The sequence below is a fragment of the Mus caroli genome, unplaced genomic scaffold (genome assembly GCF_978045245.1).
Source record: "Mus caroli unplaced genomic scaffold, Mus_caroli_1 scaffold_5, whole genome shotgun sequence".
Lineage (NCBI taxonomy): Eukaryota > Metazoa > Chordata > Mammalia > Rodentia > Muridae > Mus > Mus caroli.
Window position 1 is genome coordinate 31,997,607 of NW_028227260.1, and position 16,242 is coordinate 32,013,848.

General features: G+C 37.5%; 1 protein-coding gene across 1 annotated transcript in view; it reads right to left on the reverse strand.

The window, feature by feature from the left end:
• The window catches only part of Il1rapl2 (interleukin 1 receptor accessory protein like 2), a 664,928-nt gene extending 648,909 nt beyond the window's left edge, over nt 1-16,019 (reverse strand). The window contains exons 1-2 of the mRNA XM_085838339.1: nt 15,992-16,019; nt 15,040-15,313 (exon numbers count right to left, since the gene is read on the reverse strand). Of these exons, the coding sequence (XP_085694465.1) occupies nt 15,040-15,313; nt 15,992-16,019 (302 nt within the window). The remainder of the gene's footprint in view (nt 1-15,039; nt 15,314-15,991) is intronic.
• Between the last annotated feature and the right edge of the window lie 223 nt (nt 16,020-16,242).

Sequence of the window (16,242 nt, forward strand, 5' to 3'; positions counted from 1 at the left end):
ATTTGACTTTAGTACTAAGTGTTCAAATATAACCTGGAGTGCATGAGTAATTTTCCATCTATTATACAGCCATGAGAATGTTTATTCTTCTGTTCCACTTTAATTAACACTAAACCTTCTCCAGCTATGTTCTAAGAGGATTATGTTATCACTCTTTATGTTACTGTTGGTGTTAGAACCCAGTCAGAGTTTGTAAAATGAAGCTATTTGTAAGCATTAGCATGTGTTGTTTGGAGAGTAAAGGTCTCTCCAAACTTAAAAAAAAACTTTGGAAATTTTGCTCAAATACTTAGATTCCATGATCTCCTTTTAAAAGTCAGGAACCACAGAAATATTGACCTATCTAACATTAATTGGTTAAGAAAAATAAGAAGTGCCAAGAAAATAACTTAGGGAAGAATGACAAAATGAACTAAGGAGAAGGCCAGTCTAAAATAAGGATAAAGAACACTGTCAAAATGAAGTAGAAAATCAGGTATGGCAAATGCACTGATAGAACAAGACATCAGAGGACTTAAAATTTATTTGGTCATTGTCATTAGCATCATTTAGTGTGACGAGCTTTGGGGGGCCTCTTCTAGGAATTTGACATTGGGCTAGGACAAGAAAGTAGGCTCAGGTAAGAATTTGACACTGGGCTAGGACTAGGAAGTAGGCTCAAGATCTAGACAACAGTGACCACGGGATTTATTGCCTTGTTGTTCCTTGACTATTTTGTTTATGCTTTGTTTGTTCCTTGACCTAGAACTGACCCTATTCTTTGTATTTACCTAGAATTATATAAACACAGGCTAGAAAAAATTAAACCCGCTTCAGCTTAAGCTGCAGAACTGTCTTGAGTCATGTTATAATGTTGCCTATTTGTCTTTTCTTTTCCTTTCTTCTCTTCTCTTCTCTTCTCTTCTCTTCTCTTCTCTTCTCTTCTCTTCTCTTCTCTTCTCTTCTCTTCTCTTCTCTTCTCTTCTCCTCTCCTCTCCTCTCCTCTCCTCTCCTCTCCTCTCCTCTCCTCTCCTCTCCTCTCCTCTCCTCTCCTCTCCTCTCCTCTCCTCTCCTCTCCTCCCTTCCCTTCCCTTCCCTTCCCTTCCCTTCCCTTCCCTTCCCTTCCCTTCCCTTCCCTTCCCTTCCCTTCCCTTCCCTTCCCTTCCCTTCCCTTCCCTTCCCTTCCCTTCCCTTCCCTTCCCTTCCCTTCCCTTCCCTTCCCTTCCCTTCCCTTCCCTTCCCTTCCCTTCCCTTCCCTTCTCTTTTCTTTTCTTTTCTTTTCTTTTCTTTTCTTTTTTTCTTCTATCCTTACCCCCTTCCTTGAGACCCTGTTGACTGACAGAGCTGGCTTGGTCAGTTTAGGTCATTGAAGAGTTTGATAAAAGCAGCTTTGGTAAGTGATGAGGCTCATAAAAAATATGGGTACAGACAAATGTTGTATTAAGGTATGATTAACTATGTAAAGAATAACATACATTTTAGTGATACAGTCAGTTGTTTTGGACACCTTCCATGATGTAGGGAAAGTAAAGAGAAGCAGTCAGATGATAGTTTCAAGTAGGCAACCAGGAAGATGACCAAGGAAGAATGATGGGAAGTCTTAGTAATTTATCCATAGTAATAGGCTGTAAGGAGTTTAAGTAGATATAAATGCCAGTGGACAGGTACATAGAGTTAAAGATCTCTCCTGCTTCATTTTTGTCATGAAGTGGGAAACAGTTGGGACGATATGCTGTAGGTATGGGACAGGCAGGAAAACATAAAGTAGTTATTTAAGCAGAGGGAAGACTGAACCAAGAATACATAGTAAGACCACTGAGAAACATTAAGGTTCCATTTGAATTTCATGATAATTCACTTAAATTAAAGCCATTAAATATTGCCATAGTTCCCTCCGTCAGGAAAACTCAGATAACAGCAGATGTTGGTGAGGATGTGGAAAAAGAGGAACACTCTTCCATTGTTGCTGGGATTGCAAGCTGGTACAACCACTCTGGAAATCAGTCCAGTGGTTCCTCAGAAAATTGGACATAGTACTACCTGAGGACACACTACTGGGTATATTCCCAAAATATTTTCCAACATATAACAAGGACACATACTCCACTATGTTCATAGGACACATGCTCCACTATGTTCATAGCAGCCTTATTTATAATAGCCAGAAGCTAAAAAGAACCCAGATGTCCATCAACAGAGGAATGGAGACAGAAAATGTGCTACATTTATGCAATGGAGTTCTACTCAGCTATTAAAAATGATGACTTCACGAAATTCATAGGCAAATGCATGGAACTAGAAAATATCATCCTGAGTGAGGTAACATGGTCACAAAAGAATACACATGGTATGTACTCACTGATAAGTGGATATTAGCCCAAAACCTTGGAATACCCATGATACAATTCACAGACCACATGAAGCTCAAGAAGAAGGAAGATCAAAGTGTGGATCCTTCTTAGAAGGGGGAACAAAATACTCACAGTAGGAAGTACAGAAGCAAAGTGTGGAGCTTGTTATAGCTGTCTCTGGAGAGGCTCTGCCAGAGCCTGACAAATAGAGATGTGAGTGCTTGCAGGCAACCATTGGACTAAGCAGAGGAACTCCAATGGAGGAGTTAGGGAAAGGACTAAAGGAGCTGAGGGGTTTGCAGCCCCATAGGAAGAACAATAGTATCAACCAACCAGACCCCACAAAACTCCCAGGGAATAAACCACCAACCAAAGAATACACATGGAGGGACCCATGGCTCCAGCTACATATGTAGCAGAGGATGCCATTATCTTGTATCAATGGGAAGAGAGGTTCTTGGTCATATTAAGGCTAGATAGATGCACCATTGTAGGGGAATCTAGGGTGTGGAGGTGGGAGTAGGTGGATAGGAAGAAGAACACCCTCACAGAAACAGGGGTAGGGGGGATTGGGTAGGCGATTTTTGGGAGGGTAGTACTTGGGAAAGGGTTACACTTGAAATGTAAATAAATAAAAAAAAAACACACACACATATATGGTATATATGATAAGCAGCAAAAATAGAGGCAACAAAGCACAGATGAATCAATAGGCTTAAATAGGGTTGTGATTTTCACAAGCAAATAAGATAAAGGGAGAAAGGATAAAAACAATCAAGATGGTATATATGGAAATGAGTATAACAATTGCTCACTGTATTTAAATATTCTAGGTGGGAAAAGAGAAAGAGAGTGCAAAATTGTGTTACCTCAGATTCTCAGCATCAGTGAACTTTTGGAAATAGGATATAGAAAAATAGGGTATGCTCTTGCTCTTCCCTTCCTGCTCTCTCCCCATTTGCTTCCCTCCTCTCTGTCCACATGCTAATGGCTGGCCTCTACTCCTCTCTCTATCTTTCTCTTTCTCTTTCTCTTTCTCTTTCTCTTTCTCTTTCTCTTTCTCTTTCTCTTTCTCTTTCTCTTTCTCTTTCTCTTTCTCTTTCTCTTTCTCTTTCTCTTTCTCTTTCTCTTTCTCTTTCTTTCTCTCTCTCTCTCTCTCTCTCTCTCTTTCTCTTTCTCTTTCTCTTTCTTTCTCTTTCTCTCTCTTACTCTCTCTCTTTCTCTCTCTCTCTATCTCTGTCTTTCTCTGCCTCTAGTACCCTTTTGACTCCCCTCTCCATGCCCTGAATAAACTCTATTCTATACTAAGGAAAAGAAAAATAAGGTATGGAAGCAAGAGAGTAGATATAAAAGAACAACATTCAATATTCTCTACTTCAGGTGATCTACCACATGTCTTAGCTTCCTCTTTCTGTTCCTGAGTATATATTCACATTTTAGTGTACAGAATGGTTAAAACTATAATTCTTACAAAAAATAACTATAGAGTAGTAATTCCCTAAAGATTGTGTTATGATACAAGGCATGAAACTTATAGAAGTACATATACACACCAGTATTAGCCATCTTACCGATGGCTGTATTAAATCAATTCTCATTTATACTTATAAAATAAAATCTATTAATTTTATGAAGTAAATTCCTGCTAACTTATAAAAATAACCACATGCTTCTCTCTAATAAACAAAGTGAATAGAGTTATATTTAATTAATATTATGCAATAGAGTGGTTATATTTGTGAATTATATAGCTGATGTACAATAATTTTATAATATTTTCTAAGATGCAGCCTATCTAATTTGCTGTAAATGGGGGAGAAACAAAGTACAATTGCCATGTGTTTGCTATTTTAGGTTATATATAATTTTATAGACAAACACATTATCAAATATTGAACATTGAAAAATAATTGTCAGTCAGCTATGTAATCATTTACACATAATTAGTATCAAAAATAATTAAAGCAAGTTCTCTTAAATGTAACAGAAAATAGGTAAAAAATAAGTAATTGCTTTTCATTTCATCCTACATGGACCAAATAAGATATTGCTATTGTCTCAAGACCCTGCTGCACAATCTTGAACTTTTCTGGGGTCAATTAATTCTATAAGATTCAGGCTTTCATTTTTTTTCAACAAGAAACTATCTGCTCACCGGGAAATTGCTACCGAGGCAACCGACTTGTTGACACTTAACTTTTCAAGGATCAATAGTTAGGCTGGAATTGAATTATGAGAACTGTTCGATGTCCTTGAAAATCTCTTGGTAACCATGGTAGAGAGGAAGCCACAAGGGTAGAAGGTGATAAAAACTATTTCTTACTGTCTAAGATCGACTAGGATAATCACTTTTTAAAAGATGTAGCTTTTCTTGCTATATTGCATAAAGTGAACACTATAAGAGAAAAAACACACACAAATTTATGGTATATTTCTATTTATTTCTTTTACATGCTAGAATAATTCAAACATATTCAGAAATTAAGACAGTATACTGAATTACTCTACACTAATTATAGATATTAAAGAATTAACAACATATTACATATTTTACTTAGAATAGTTCTATTCTCTTCAATTTTTCTGATAGTGTCCCTTGCTAGTACAATAACTACTCAAATATAACAATAAATTATATTTGGATGGTTAAAAACAAATCACATGCTTTTTGATTGAATAAACAAGGGATTATCTGGAAAGAATTTGTGAAACATTAAGGTTTTTAGGCTCCAAATGGTTTCCTTGATTATTAAAAATAAAAATATCTAAGGTATAGTCCCATTTAACAAAAGTTTTCCTTCCTAATTTTGTGTACTTATTGCACAGTAGTGATCATAATGTGTTTCTGCCTCCAACTGGTTATCTGCATTCAGCTAAGGCTACCCTAAAATTAGAAGATTGCTACAGATATTCATATATATTCCCTCATTCTTTTTAATATGCAGAAATTCATTCTGGAATTATTGGATTATAGTTTCATTTACAGATTAAATCACCTCATGCATCATTGGTGAGTATGATGTGTGGTATCAAATAAGATAGATTTCATCATTGTTACAACATTGAAAAACTTAATTGAAAGGATGAGAGTAGAGCGATAAGGAAACAATTTTTGGATTAACACTGCCTGCCAGCCAAAATATGCTTCAGACCTCTACTATTCCTATGTTACTAGCTTATCTATTTTCTGAGATTGAACAATGAAATATTTTAAATGAGTAACTCATTAAGTTACTGAAAGTTCTCAAATAATAAATATCTTGTTGTAATTCAAGTGAGTAGAGAATATTACTTCATGCTTCATATCTTGAAATGTAAACATAATTAGGACTACAGAATGATTTCTAATGAAGTTAATAAGCATTGATAAATCATTAATGATTACCTTAAGATGACACTACATTTGGAATTTTGGGTGAATATTGACATTGTCAATTTAAGAATATTTTTGGGTTCCTGGAGATGATCCTATGCCATAGTGCTCCATACCCAGATATCTATTGCCTGGAGAGCGCTGGTCTCCCAGGAATGGTGGTAAACCTGTGAGCAAAAGAAAGACCACCACTTCTGCTCCAAGAGACTTGCCCAGGGACCTCAGGACACAGGAACTGAGGAGCAGCCTGTTTCCTTCTGTGCCCTGATCTGACCTTATGCCACAGCTCTCCATACCTAAATTTCTTCCAAAGAGAACTGTTATCCTAGGAGTTCTGACACACAGGCTTACAGAAGTGACAAGCCACAGTCAGAGACAGCAAGACCAGCTAACACCAGAGATAACCAGATGTCAAGAGGCAAGGGCAAGAACATAAATGAGAAAAACGAAGGCTACATGATATCATCAGAACTCAGTTTTCCCACCACAGAGAGCCCTTGATATTCCAACATATGAGAAAAGGAGGCTCAAATTTAAAATCACATCTCATGATGATGATAGAGGACTTTAAGGACACAACACCATTAAGGAAATACAGGAAAACAGCTAGAACCCCTTAAAGAGGAAACATAAAATTCCCTTAAAGAGTTACAGGAAAACACAACCAAACAGGTGAAGGAATTGAATAAAACCATCCAGGATCTAAAACTGGAAATAGAAACAATAAGGAAATCACAAAGGGAGAGAACCCTGGAGATAGAAAACCTAGGAAAGAGATCAGAAGTCATAGACACAAGCATTCCCAGACAGAATATAAGAGATAGAAGATAGAATCACAGGTACAGAAGATACCACAGAAAACATTGACACAACAGTCAAAGAAAATGCAAAATGCAAAAAGCTCCTAACCCAAAACATCCAGGAAATCCAGGACACAATGAGAATACCAAACCTAAGGATAATAGGTATAGAAGAGAGTGAAGATCACCAACTTTAAGAGCCAGTAAATATCTTCAACAAAATTGTAGAAAAAAAAAAAAAAACTTCCCTAACATAAAGAAAGAGATGCCAATAAACATACAATAGGCCTACAGAACTTCAAATAGATTGGACCAGAAAAGAAATTTCTCCTGTCATATAATAGTCAAAACACAGAATGCACAAAACAAAGAAAAAATATTTTACACAGTAAGGGTCAAGGAACATACAAAGGCAGATCTATCAGAATTATACCAGACTTCTCACCAGAGACTACAAAAGCCAGAAGATCTGGGACAGATGTTATACCGACATGATGAGAACACAAATGCCAGCCCAGGATACTATATCCAGCAAAATTCTCAATTTCCCTAGATGGAGAAACCAAGGTATTCCGTGACAAAACCAAATTTACACAATATCTTTCCACAAATCCAACACTATAAGGAAAACACCAACACAAGAAGGGAAACTATACCCTGGGGGGGGGGGAACAAGCAACAATATTATGTCAACAAACCCAAAAGGAGATAGCCAAACAAACATAAAAATAACATCAAAAATAACAGGAAGCAACAATCACTATTCCTTATTATCTCCTAACATCACTATTCCTTATTATCTCCTAACATCAATGGACTAAGTTCCCCAAAAGAGACATCAACTAACAGACTGGATATGTAAATAGGACCCAAAATTTTGCTTTATACAGGAAACACTCCTAGGTATTAAAGACAGACACTACCTCAGAGTAAAGGGCTGGAAAACAATTTTCTAAGCAAATGGTCCCAAGAAACAAGCTGGAGTAGCCATTCTAATATCTAATAAAATCAACTTTCAACCAAAAGTTATCAAAAAGGATAAGGAAGGATACTTCATACTCATTAAAGGAAAAATCTACCAAGAACTCTCAATTCTGAACATCTATGCTCCAAATGCAAGGGTACCCACATTCATAAAAGAAACACTATTAAAGTTCAAAGCACATATTACACCTCAAACAATAATAGTGAGAAACTTCAGCACCCCAGTCTCATCAATGGACAGATCATGGAAACACAACCTAAACAGGTACACATTGAAACTAACAGAAGTTATGGACCAAATGGATTTAACAGCTATCAATAGAACATTTCATCCTAAAACAAAAGAATATACTCTCTTCTTAGCATCTCATGGTACCTTCTCCAAAATCAACCATATAATTGGTCACAGAACAGGCATGGACAGATACAAGAAGATTGAAATAATCACATGCATCCTATCAGATTACTATGGACTAAGTCTGGTCTTCAATACCAACAAAAACAACAGAAAGCCCACATACACATGGAAGCTGTACAATGATCTCATCAATGATTACTTGGTGAAGGATGAAATAAAGAAAGAAATTAAAGTCTTTTAGAATTTAATGAAAACGAAGGTACAACGTACCCAAACTTATGAGACACAATGAAAGCAGTGCTAACAGGAAAACTAAGCTCTGAGTGCCTCCATAAAGAAACTGGAGAGAACATACACTACCAGTTTAACAGCACACTTGAAAGCTCTAGAACAACAACAACAAAAAAAACAAAAAACAAAAAACAAGTACACCAGACAGGAGTGGAAGGCAGGAAATTATCAAACTCAGAGCTGAAATTAACCAAGTAGAAACAAAAAGAACTATACAATGAATCAACAAAACCAGAGTTGGTTCTTTGAGAAAACCAACAAGATTGATGAACCCTTAGCCAGACTAGACAGAGGGCACAGAGACAGAATCCAAATTAACAAAACCAGAAATGAAACTGGAGACATAACCACAGAAACTGAGGAAATTCAAACAATCATCAGATCGCACTACAACAGCCTGTATTCAACACAACTGGAAAATCTGGATGAAATTGATACTTTTCTAGACAGATACCAAATACCTAAGTTAAATCAGGATCAGGTAAACTAGTTTACCAGTCCCTTAACCCCTAAAGAAATAGAATCAGTCATTAAAATTCTCCCAACCAAAAAATAAATAAATAAATAAATAAAGCCCAGGACCAGATGAGTTTCGTGCAGAATTTTATAATTCCAATACTCTTCAAATTTTTCCACAGAATAGAAACAGAAGGACCACTATCCAATTCATTCTATGAAGCCACAGTTACGCTGAGTATTCTCCCTTGGAGATAAATGGTGTCTGTCTAATCAGGAACTTGTCACAATTTCCTTTCATAGAGGACTTCACAAGAGATTTTTTTTCTACTTCTATCATATTTCATATTCCAAATAGATTTTAAAAACTGATTGAGTGCATATTACTTTTAGCTTCAGAATATATCATGTATATTTAAGATGTATTTATCTATTATAAATTATTTTGATGACTTAAAAGTGTCAATACTTAGTTGTGTATTTTAAATAAATTTTATTAGTTTAATAAAAATATGAAAATTCCTCACACCCTTCAAAAAAGAATATTTTTGGTAGCCAGAAATTTTACTCCATTCATCTATATTAACTGATATTATCACTTGGAACATATTTGGAGTGGCTAATACTAGGTCAGAAAAACAGGTTTATTAGTTAACACTAACTGCTACCTATGCCATTGTCATATACTAGAATATTAATTTTATTACCTTTTGCATTAGCATAAAAGTGAGGTGTTCTACTACTAGATATGTGTGTGTATGTGTGTATAGGTATGTGTGCATATGTGTGCGTGTGTGTGTGCATTTTTTTCTAGAATAGTTCCTACTTATCTGAGTTGAAAAGACTGGTAGATTCCTGTAGAATGGTTCCCAACTTTGGTGAGCCTTACTAAGGGACATATTGGGGTTATTTTTCAAAGTTTTACTCATCCAATTTTTTTTCTTTGCTCCCTAGGGGCCTGCTGCACAAATGAAATAAGTCACTAATTATGTTTAAGTCCAAGCCTCTGATTCTGATCTGCCTGCATTTAAGGAGTCACTAGCTCATATGGTATCAATAAAAGTTATAATCCAAGCCAATCTGATGTGAAATAGAAAGAGGGGGCCACTGTGGAGAAGATAAAGGCACACTGAGAATCTCTGAGACTTCTAGAGTATTTCTTAAGTATTAAGATAATTGTCCTTAAAATACCACAATGCTTAGGCAAAGGATGTAGCTCAGCATTAAACTAATTGCCTAGAATACAGAAGACAATAGATTTATTCTCAAACATGGCAAAAAACGTACACAGCTTTCTTTTTTTTAATATTTTTATTAGGTATTTTCCTCAATTACATTTCCAATGCTATCCCAAAAGTCCCCCATACCCTCCCCCCCCCACTCCCCTACCTACCCACTCCCACTTTTTGACCCTGGTGTTCCCCTGTACTGGGGCATATACAGTTTGCATGTCCAATGGGCCTCTCTTTCCACTGATGGCCAGCTAGGCCATCTTCTGATACATATGTAGCTAGAGACACAAGCTCCAGTGGGTACTGGTTAGTTCATAATGTTGTTGCACCTATGGGGTTGCAGATCCCTTTAGCCCCTTGGATACTTTCTCTAGATCCTCCATTGAGGGCCCTGTGATCCATCCAATAGCTGACTGTGAGCATCCACTTCTGTGTTTGCTAGGCCCCGGCATAGTCTCACAAGAGACAGCTATGTCAGGGGTACTTTTAGCAAATGCTTGCTAGTGAATGCACTAGTGTCATCATTTGGAGGCTGATTATAGGATGGATCCCTGGATATGGCAGTCTCTAGATGGTCCATCCTTTTGACACAGCTCCAAACTTTGTCTCTGTAACTCCTTCCAGGGGTGTTTTGTTCCCAATTCTAAGAAGGGGCAAAGTGTCCACACTTTGGTCTTTGTTCTTCTTTAGTTTCATGTGTTTTGCAAATTGTATCTTATATCTTGGGTATACTAAGTTTCTGGGCTAATATCCACTTATCAGTGAGTACATATCGTTTGTGGTTGTGTTACCTCACTCATTACGATGCCCTCCAGGTCCAAACATTTGCCTAGGAATTTCATAAATTCATTCTTTTTAATAGCTGAGTAGTACTCCATTGTGTAAATGTACCACAGACACTGAAACTTATAGAGGAGAAAGTGGGGAAAAGCCTCGAAGATATGGGCACAGGGGGGAAATTCCTGAATAGAACAGCAATGGCTTGGGCTGTAAGATCTAGAATTGACAAATGGGACCTCATGAAATTGCAAAGCTTCTGTAAGGCAAAAGACACCGTCAATAAGACAAAGAGGCCACCAACAGATTGGGAAAGGATCTTTACCTATCCTAAATCAGATAGGGGACTAATATCCAATATATATAAAGAACTCAAGAAGGTGGACTCCAGAAAATCAAATAACCCCATTAAAAATGGGGCTCAGAGCTAAACAAAGAATTCTCACCTGAGGAATACCGAATGGCTGAGAAGCATCTAAAAAAATGTTCAGCATCCTTAATCATCAGAGAAATGCAAATCAAAACAACCCTGAGTTTCCATCTCACACCAGTCAGAATGGCTAAGATCAAAAATTCAGGTGACAGCAGATGCTGGCGAGGATGTGGAGAAAGAGGAACACTCCCTCCATTGTTGGTGGGATTGCAAACTTGTACAACCATTCTGGAAATCAGTCTGGCGGTTCCTCAGAAAATTGGACATCGTACACAGCTTTCTTAAAAGTGAATCCACCGTGTGGTGAAAACATAGAATCAGTAACAGCCTAGCACTCATTATACATAGCCTACAAATGATGGGTCATCTAGTCTTGTCTAGTCTCTATTACAAAGTATTTGGGTTATAAAGAAAATGAGTGAGTCTCAGTCTATGACAGTATATGTACAAGGTAAGTATGGAGAATCTTTCAGTAATGTAAGGAACTGATCATAGAAAGAAAAACTACCCAGCAAAGATGAGATTATATCAAAATGAAATAGGAGCCAACTGAAAGAACTTCCAATTTCTAAGTTTAAGAGATCTCAACAAAGAAAAAATAGTGGAGTTGTACTGTATAATATAAATACACATGATAAAAAGCATTTGACTGAATAGATAAAAGGAATAGGAGAGACTAAACTTCTATAGGGAAGAATTATAGTTTATATCAATATTCTGTTGTGATGGGGGTGGACTATTGTTACCCACTTCTAAAGATGGGCTGTGAATAATGACTTTCTTCCAAAGACTATAGTAAGAAGTGTGATGTGATAGCATAAGCCTATAATACCAACACTTGGGAAGCTGAGGCAGAAAAGCTACAGGTTGAAGGTCAGTTTAATATATATAGCTAGTTCCAGGAGATTTAAGAAAACACAGAGTTATTTTTAACAGTAAATAAAGACAAATGCTACTTCAAACCTGGTTTTCAAAGTCAACACCAATAGTCATATCATATTGATTATTTGTAACCTTGATATACTATTATGATGATGGATGTTTGCTAAGAGTAAGGGTTGAAAAGGGAAAAGGGAAAGAAAGGAGACAGCAAGATTGAGGATATTTGTATAGTAGAGGCAATAACCAATAACTAGTTCATTATTTCAGTCAAGAACCTTTGCATAGTGGAATAATGCTTTGTAAGGGAAGTGACCAATTATGAAAACAAACATAAACAAAAGCAAGTAGATTACAAGAAAAATGAAGTACTTTTGATCCACAGGCTTCAGTGATGGTGAGGATTAATAAGGGCAAGGAGGCAAAGAGTAGTGATATCCTGGAAAACACAATGTCAGTCTTTTAAAAAGTGAATGTGTTACAGAGACAAAGTTTGGAGCTGAGACAAAAGGATGGATCATCTAGAGACTACCATATCTGGGGATCCATCCCATAATCAGCCGGCAAACACAAACACCATTGCATACACTAGCAAGATTTTGATGAAAGGACCCTGATATAGCTGTCTCTTGTGAGACTATGCCAGGGCCTAGCAAACACAGAAGTGGATGCTCACAGTCAGCTATTGGATGGATCACAGGGCCCCCAATGGAGGAGCTAGAGAAAGTATCCAAGGATCTAAAGGGATCTGCAACAATATGAACTAACCAGTACCCACTGGAGCTTGTGTCTCTAGCTGCATATGAATCAGAAGATGGCCTAGCTGGCCATCAGTGGAAAGAGAGGCCCATTGGTCATGCAAACTTTATATGCCTCAGTAGAGGGGAACGCCAGGGCCAAGAAGTGGGAGTGGGTGGGTAGGGGAGTTCGGGGGAGGGTATGGGGGACTTTTGGGATAGCATTGGTAATGTAAATGAGGAAAATACCTAATAAAAATATTTAAAAAGAAAAGAATTTTAGAAAAATTTTAAAAAAAGAAGAAAAGAAAATCTCTAAGGGCCACTGAGATGGCTCAGCAGATTAAGGTACTCACTGCCAAGGCTGGTGGCCTGAGTTTGATCCCTGGGATTCAGATACTGGAAACTCCTGCAGGCTGTCCCTTGATCTCCACACATGCGCACACATACACACAGTCAGTAAACAAATTTACTGTCAAAACCATTCATAAAACACCTTTTTAATTGTTTAAATAGAGGTATCATGTATACTTAGATAATGCTGATCTCAGAAGTCAAGAGCAATCAAACAAAAAGCCCCAGTGCTAGCATGGGACACATTCCTAGGAGTTGTTGATCTGGAAGCCAATGAAGCCCTCAAGAAAGCATAGGCTGCTGCCATTGCTCTTGATTGCCCAGCAGAACTAGATCACATAGCTGAGGTCACCACAGACTTTGGTTACAAAAGCAGAGCAAACTCAAACTGGAACTGAACATGGAGTTTCCTCCCTTCTGACTGAAAGGTGATACACAGGACACTAGGGGGCAAAATTCATCAATACTTTTACATAAATGATGGGCCTCCTATGTTACAATAGTTACCTACAGGGAAAACGTGCCCAGTGTTATAAAGGTGATCTTCTACCTTCTGACTGGATTTAAAGCCTGTTGGACAGGGGGGAAAAACAGTACCAAGCACTGTAAATTTCTTCAAAAGCCTATGGCTAGGAGGGCCATATTTTGTATGGAAGAAATTGCTACTTTCTTTAACTAAATATGGATATGTTTTTTAACCCACCTTATACATACTTTTGTTTATACCAATGGATTATAAGTTTTGCTCTCAGCCTTCATTAGAAGGCTTCATTCTTTGTGTAGCCAACTGCAATAAACGCAGAGAACCATGTCTGCTTGACATTATAAAAAAAAAAGAAGAAGAAGCAAAAGAAAATACCTAATAAAAAATTAAAAATAAAGAAGTTCTGTTCCTAAAAAAAAAAAAAATGAATGCTATCTATTTCTTAGTTGTGCCACGAACTGCACAAGTAGAGTATATTGCCTATCGCTAAGGAATCAGTACAAATGATTGCTGCTTTTGCTGTGACCATAGGGATTCATATTACCTTCAAAGGAAACTAACCTCTCTGTCTGTTCCTCTCAGTACTCCCTTGCACATGTGCACAAAAGTAATTCTAAGGCTTCAGGAGTTTTCTCTATTTATATACTACCTAGTTCTCTTGGCCTTTAGAACAATGAGGACTCACCAGGGAGTTCCAAGTGCTTTTGATGAAGAAGTGGCATAGCTTTACACCTGAGACAAAAATAGAAAGGGTCTGTATTTCCAAGAAGTTAAAATCAAATAGTAGAGTGCAGGTCCCCAGTGAAAATGGCAGAATTGAAAGGTGAGTTAAAGGTCATTTCAGCTATGTACTTTAATACCAAATGTGGTCTCTATCTGAAATGCTAGCTCCTAGGTTGTAATGCTGGGCTGAGGAGGAAGATCACAGGATCCCCTAAGGTAAAATAATTTGCTTCTTATTGTAAATTTCTGGCAAGAGTTAGATCTATTAAATCTTCAGAATATAGGACTTAGAACTTCAGGATGACCAAGTGTTTGTTGAGTTTTATGCTGAATGTTTAGACAGAGTAGAGTTAAGATCATTTGGTAAATTGTGTGGATGGTACCAGTAGTTCATTTGCTGTGAAGTCTTTGGACAGCATTTGAAGCATCTTTCCATCAACAAGAGAGGCAAGACCTTGGCCTAAATGATATGTTAAGTTAGTTCCATGGCCAGACAACAAGATCATTGAGTCACTTGCCTCTGTAGTAAAATAATTCTTACTATAAGACCCTGGAGCAGGGGTGGAGTTAGGAAAGAAATGGGTCACACAGTGCTCTAAATTAAAAAAAAAAAAGAACACAGTAAATAAGAGTCCAACCTTGTGACAATCTGATAAGAATGTGATATGTAGTTCTGATCAATCATTGAAATTGGATCTACTGAATTTCTTCAGCAGCTTTCTTCACAATGTGAATCACTCCAGCCACCATTCTGACACGACATTCCAAAACAAACAAACAAAAAACTACAAGGCACATGGTTGAACAACATTTTCATATGATACTTACCTTAAAACACACGTGTAGAATCCACTGTCTTGTTCCTCGGCTGAGTGAAACCATATGGCGTCTTCCTCTTTACTCATCCTGACCTCTGAAAAGATGATGGGCTCTTCCAAGTCACCTTTGTTTCTGTACCACATGAGCCTGAGCCCAGTACTCTGGGCCATGCTGTAGTTGGTGCGGATATAACTGTAGAAAAGGGCACATTTCACTCGGACAGGTTCACCTGCCAAAGCCATGTATGTCTTGAGATCCACCGACCAATCAATGCAGCCATCCACTGAAAGAGAACAAGACAAGACATGAGATATGGGGAACATCATGTATAACAACAGCAATTACTGCCATAATGTATATGGGACTTTCTGTGAGTCAGAGCTTTAGAGATGGCTTTATTCTATCCTCTCAGTGGAGGAGATAGTCCAGCATCTTCCTTACACTTTAGCAAGTATAGATGCTGCTCTAGCTTTGTGTTCTTAAGACATTTACTTATCCTCTACAGCAACTTTTAGGTAAAAAAAAATCCTGTTAGATAATCCCCCCACCCACCCCCACACAAAAGACTCTCTAGCAATCCACATATGCCTACATAATTATCCTAGGAATTATCCTAGGGCTGCACAGTAGTAGAGTTGCCTGCCATGTGAATCACTCCAGTTAACCAGAAAATCTTTGCTCTGTGAGATCCTATGGACCTAGACTACTGGTGTGACACTGCCATGCCACTTTCAGGTCATTCTGACTGTTTGGCAGGAGTCTTACAAAACAAATATTACTAAGAAACACCTGCCCAGACCAGGCCCAGTCCTGGATATTAACACTTACATTCATACTTTACAGATGAGAACACTGAGATTCACTTAAAAAGATCCTACCCAAGGCCACAGAGCTAATAAATGGTTAGAACACAATATCTGACCAGAGACAACATACATTCTCAACCCCTACTTTATAGTACCTGTGCCTATAATTGTGAGAATAGCCATTGTGTTATTTACTTGCTGTTGAACATGCAATACTGAGATTTTAAGTGCTGGACACCTAAAGTGATTACTCCCCAACACACACACATGCACAGACACATATAAACATACACATGCACACACACACACACATATATGTGTGTGTCACCTATTAATAGCAGGTACTTAAACATAGGTTGATTTTTCTTTATATTCTTAGGCCTGCCTTGCTGCTTAGGTGGTATAT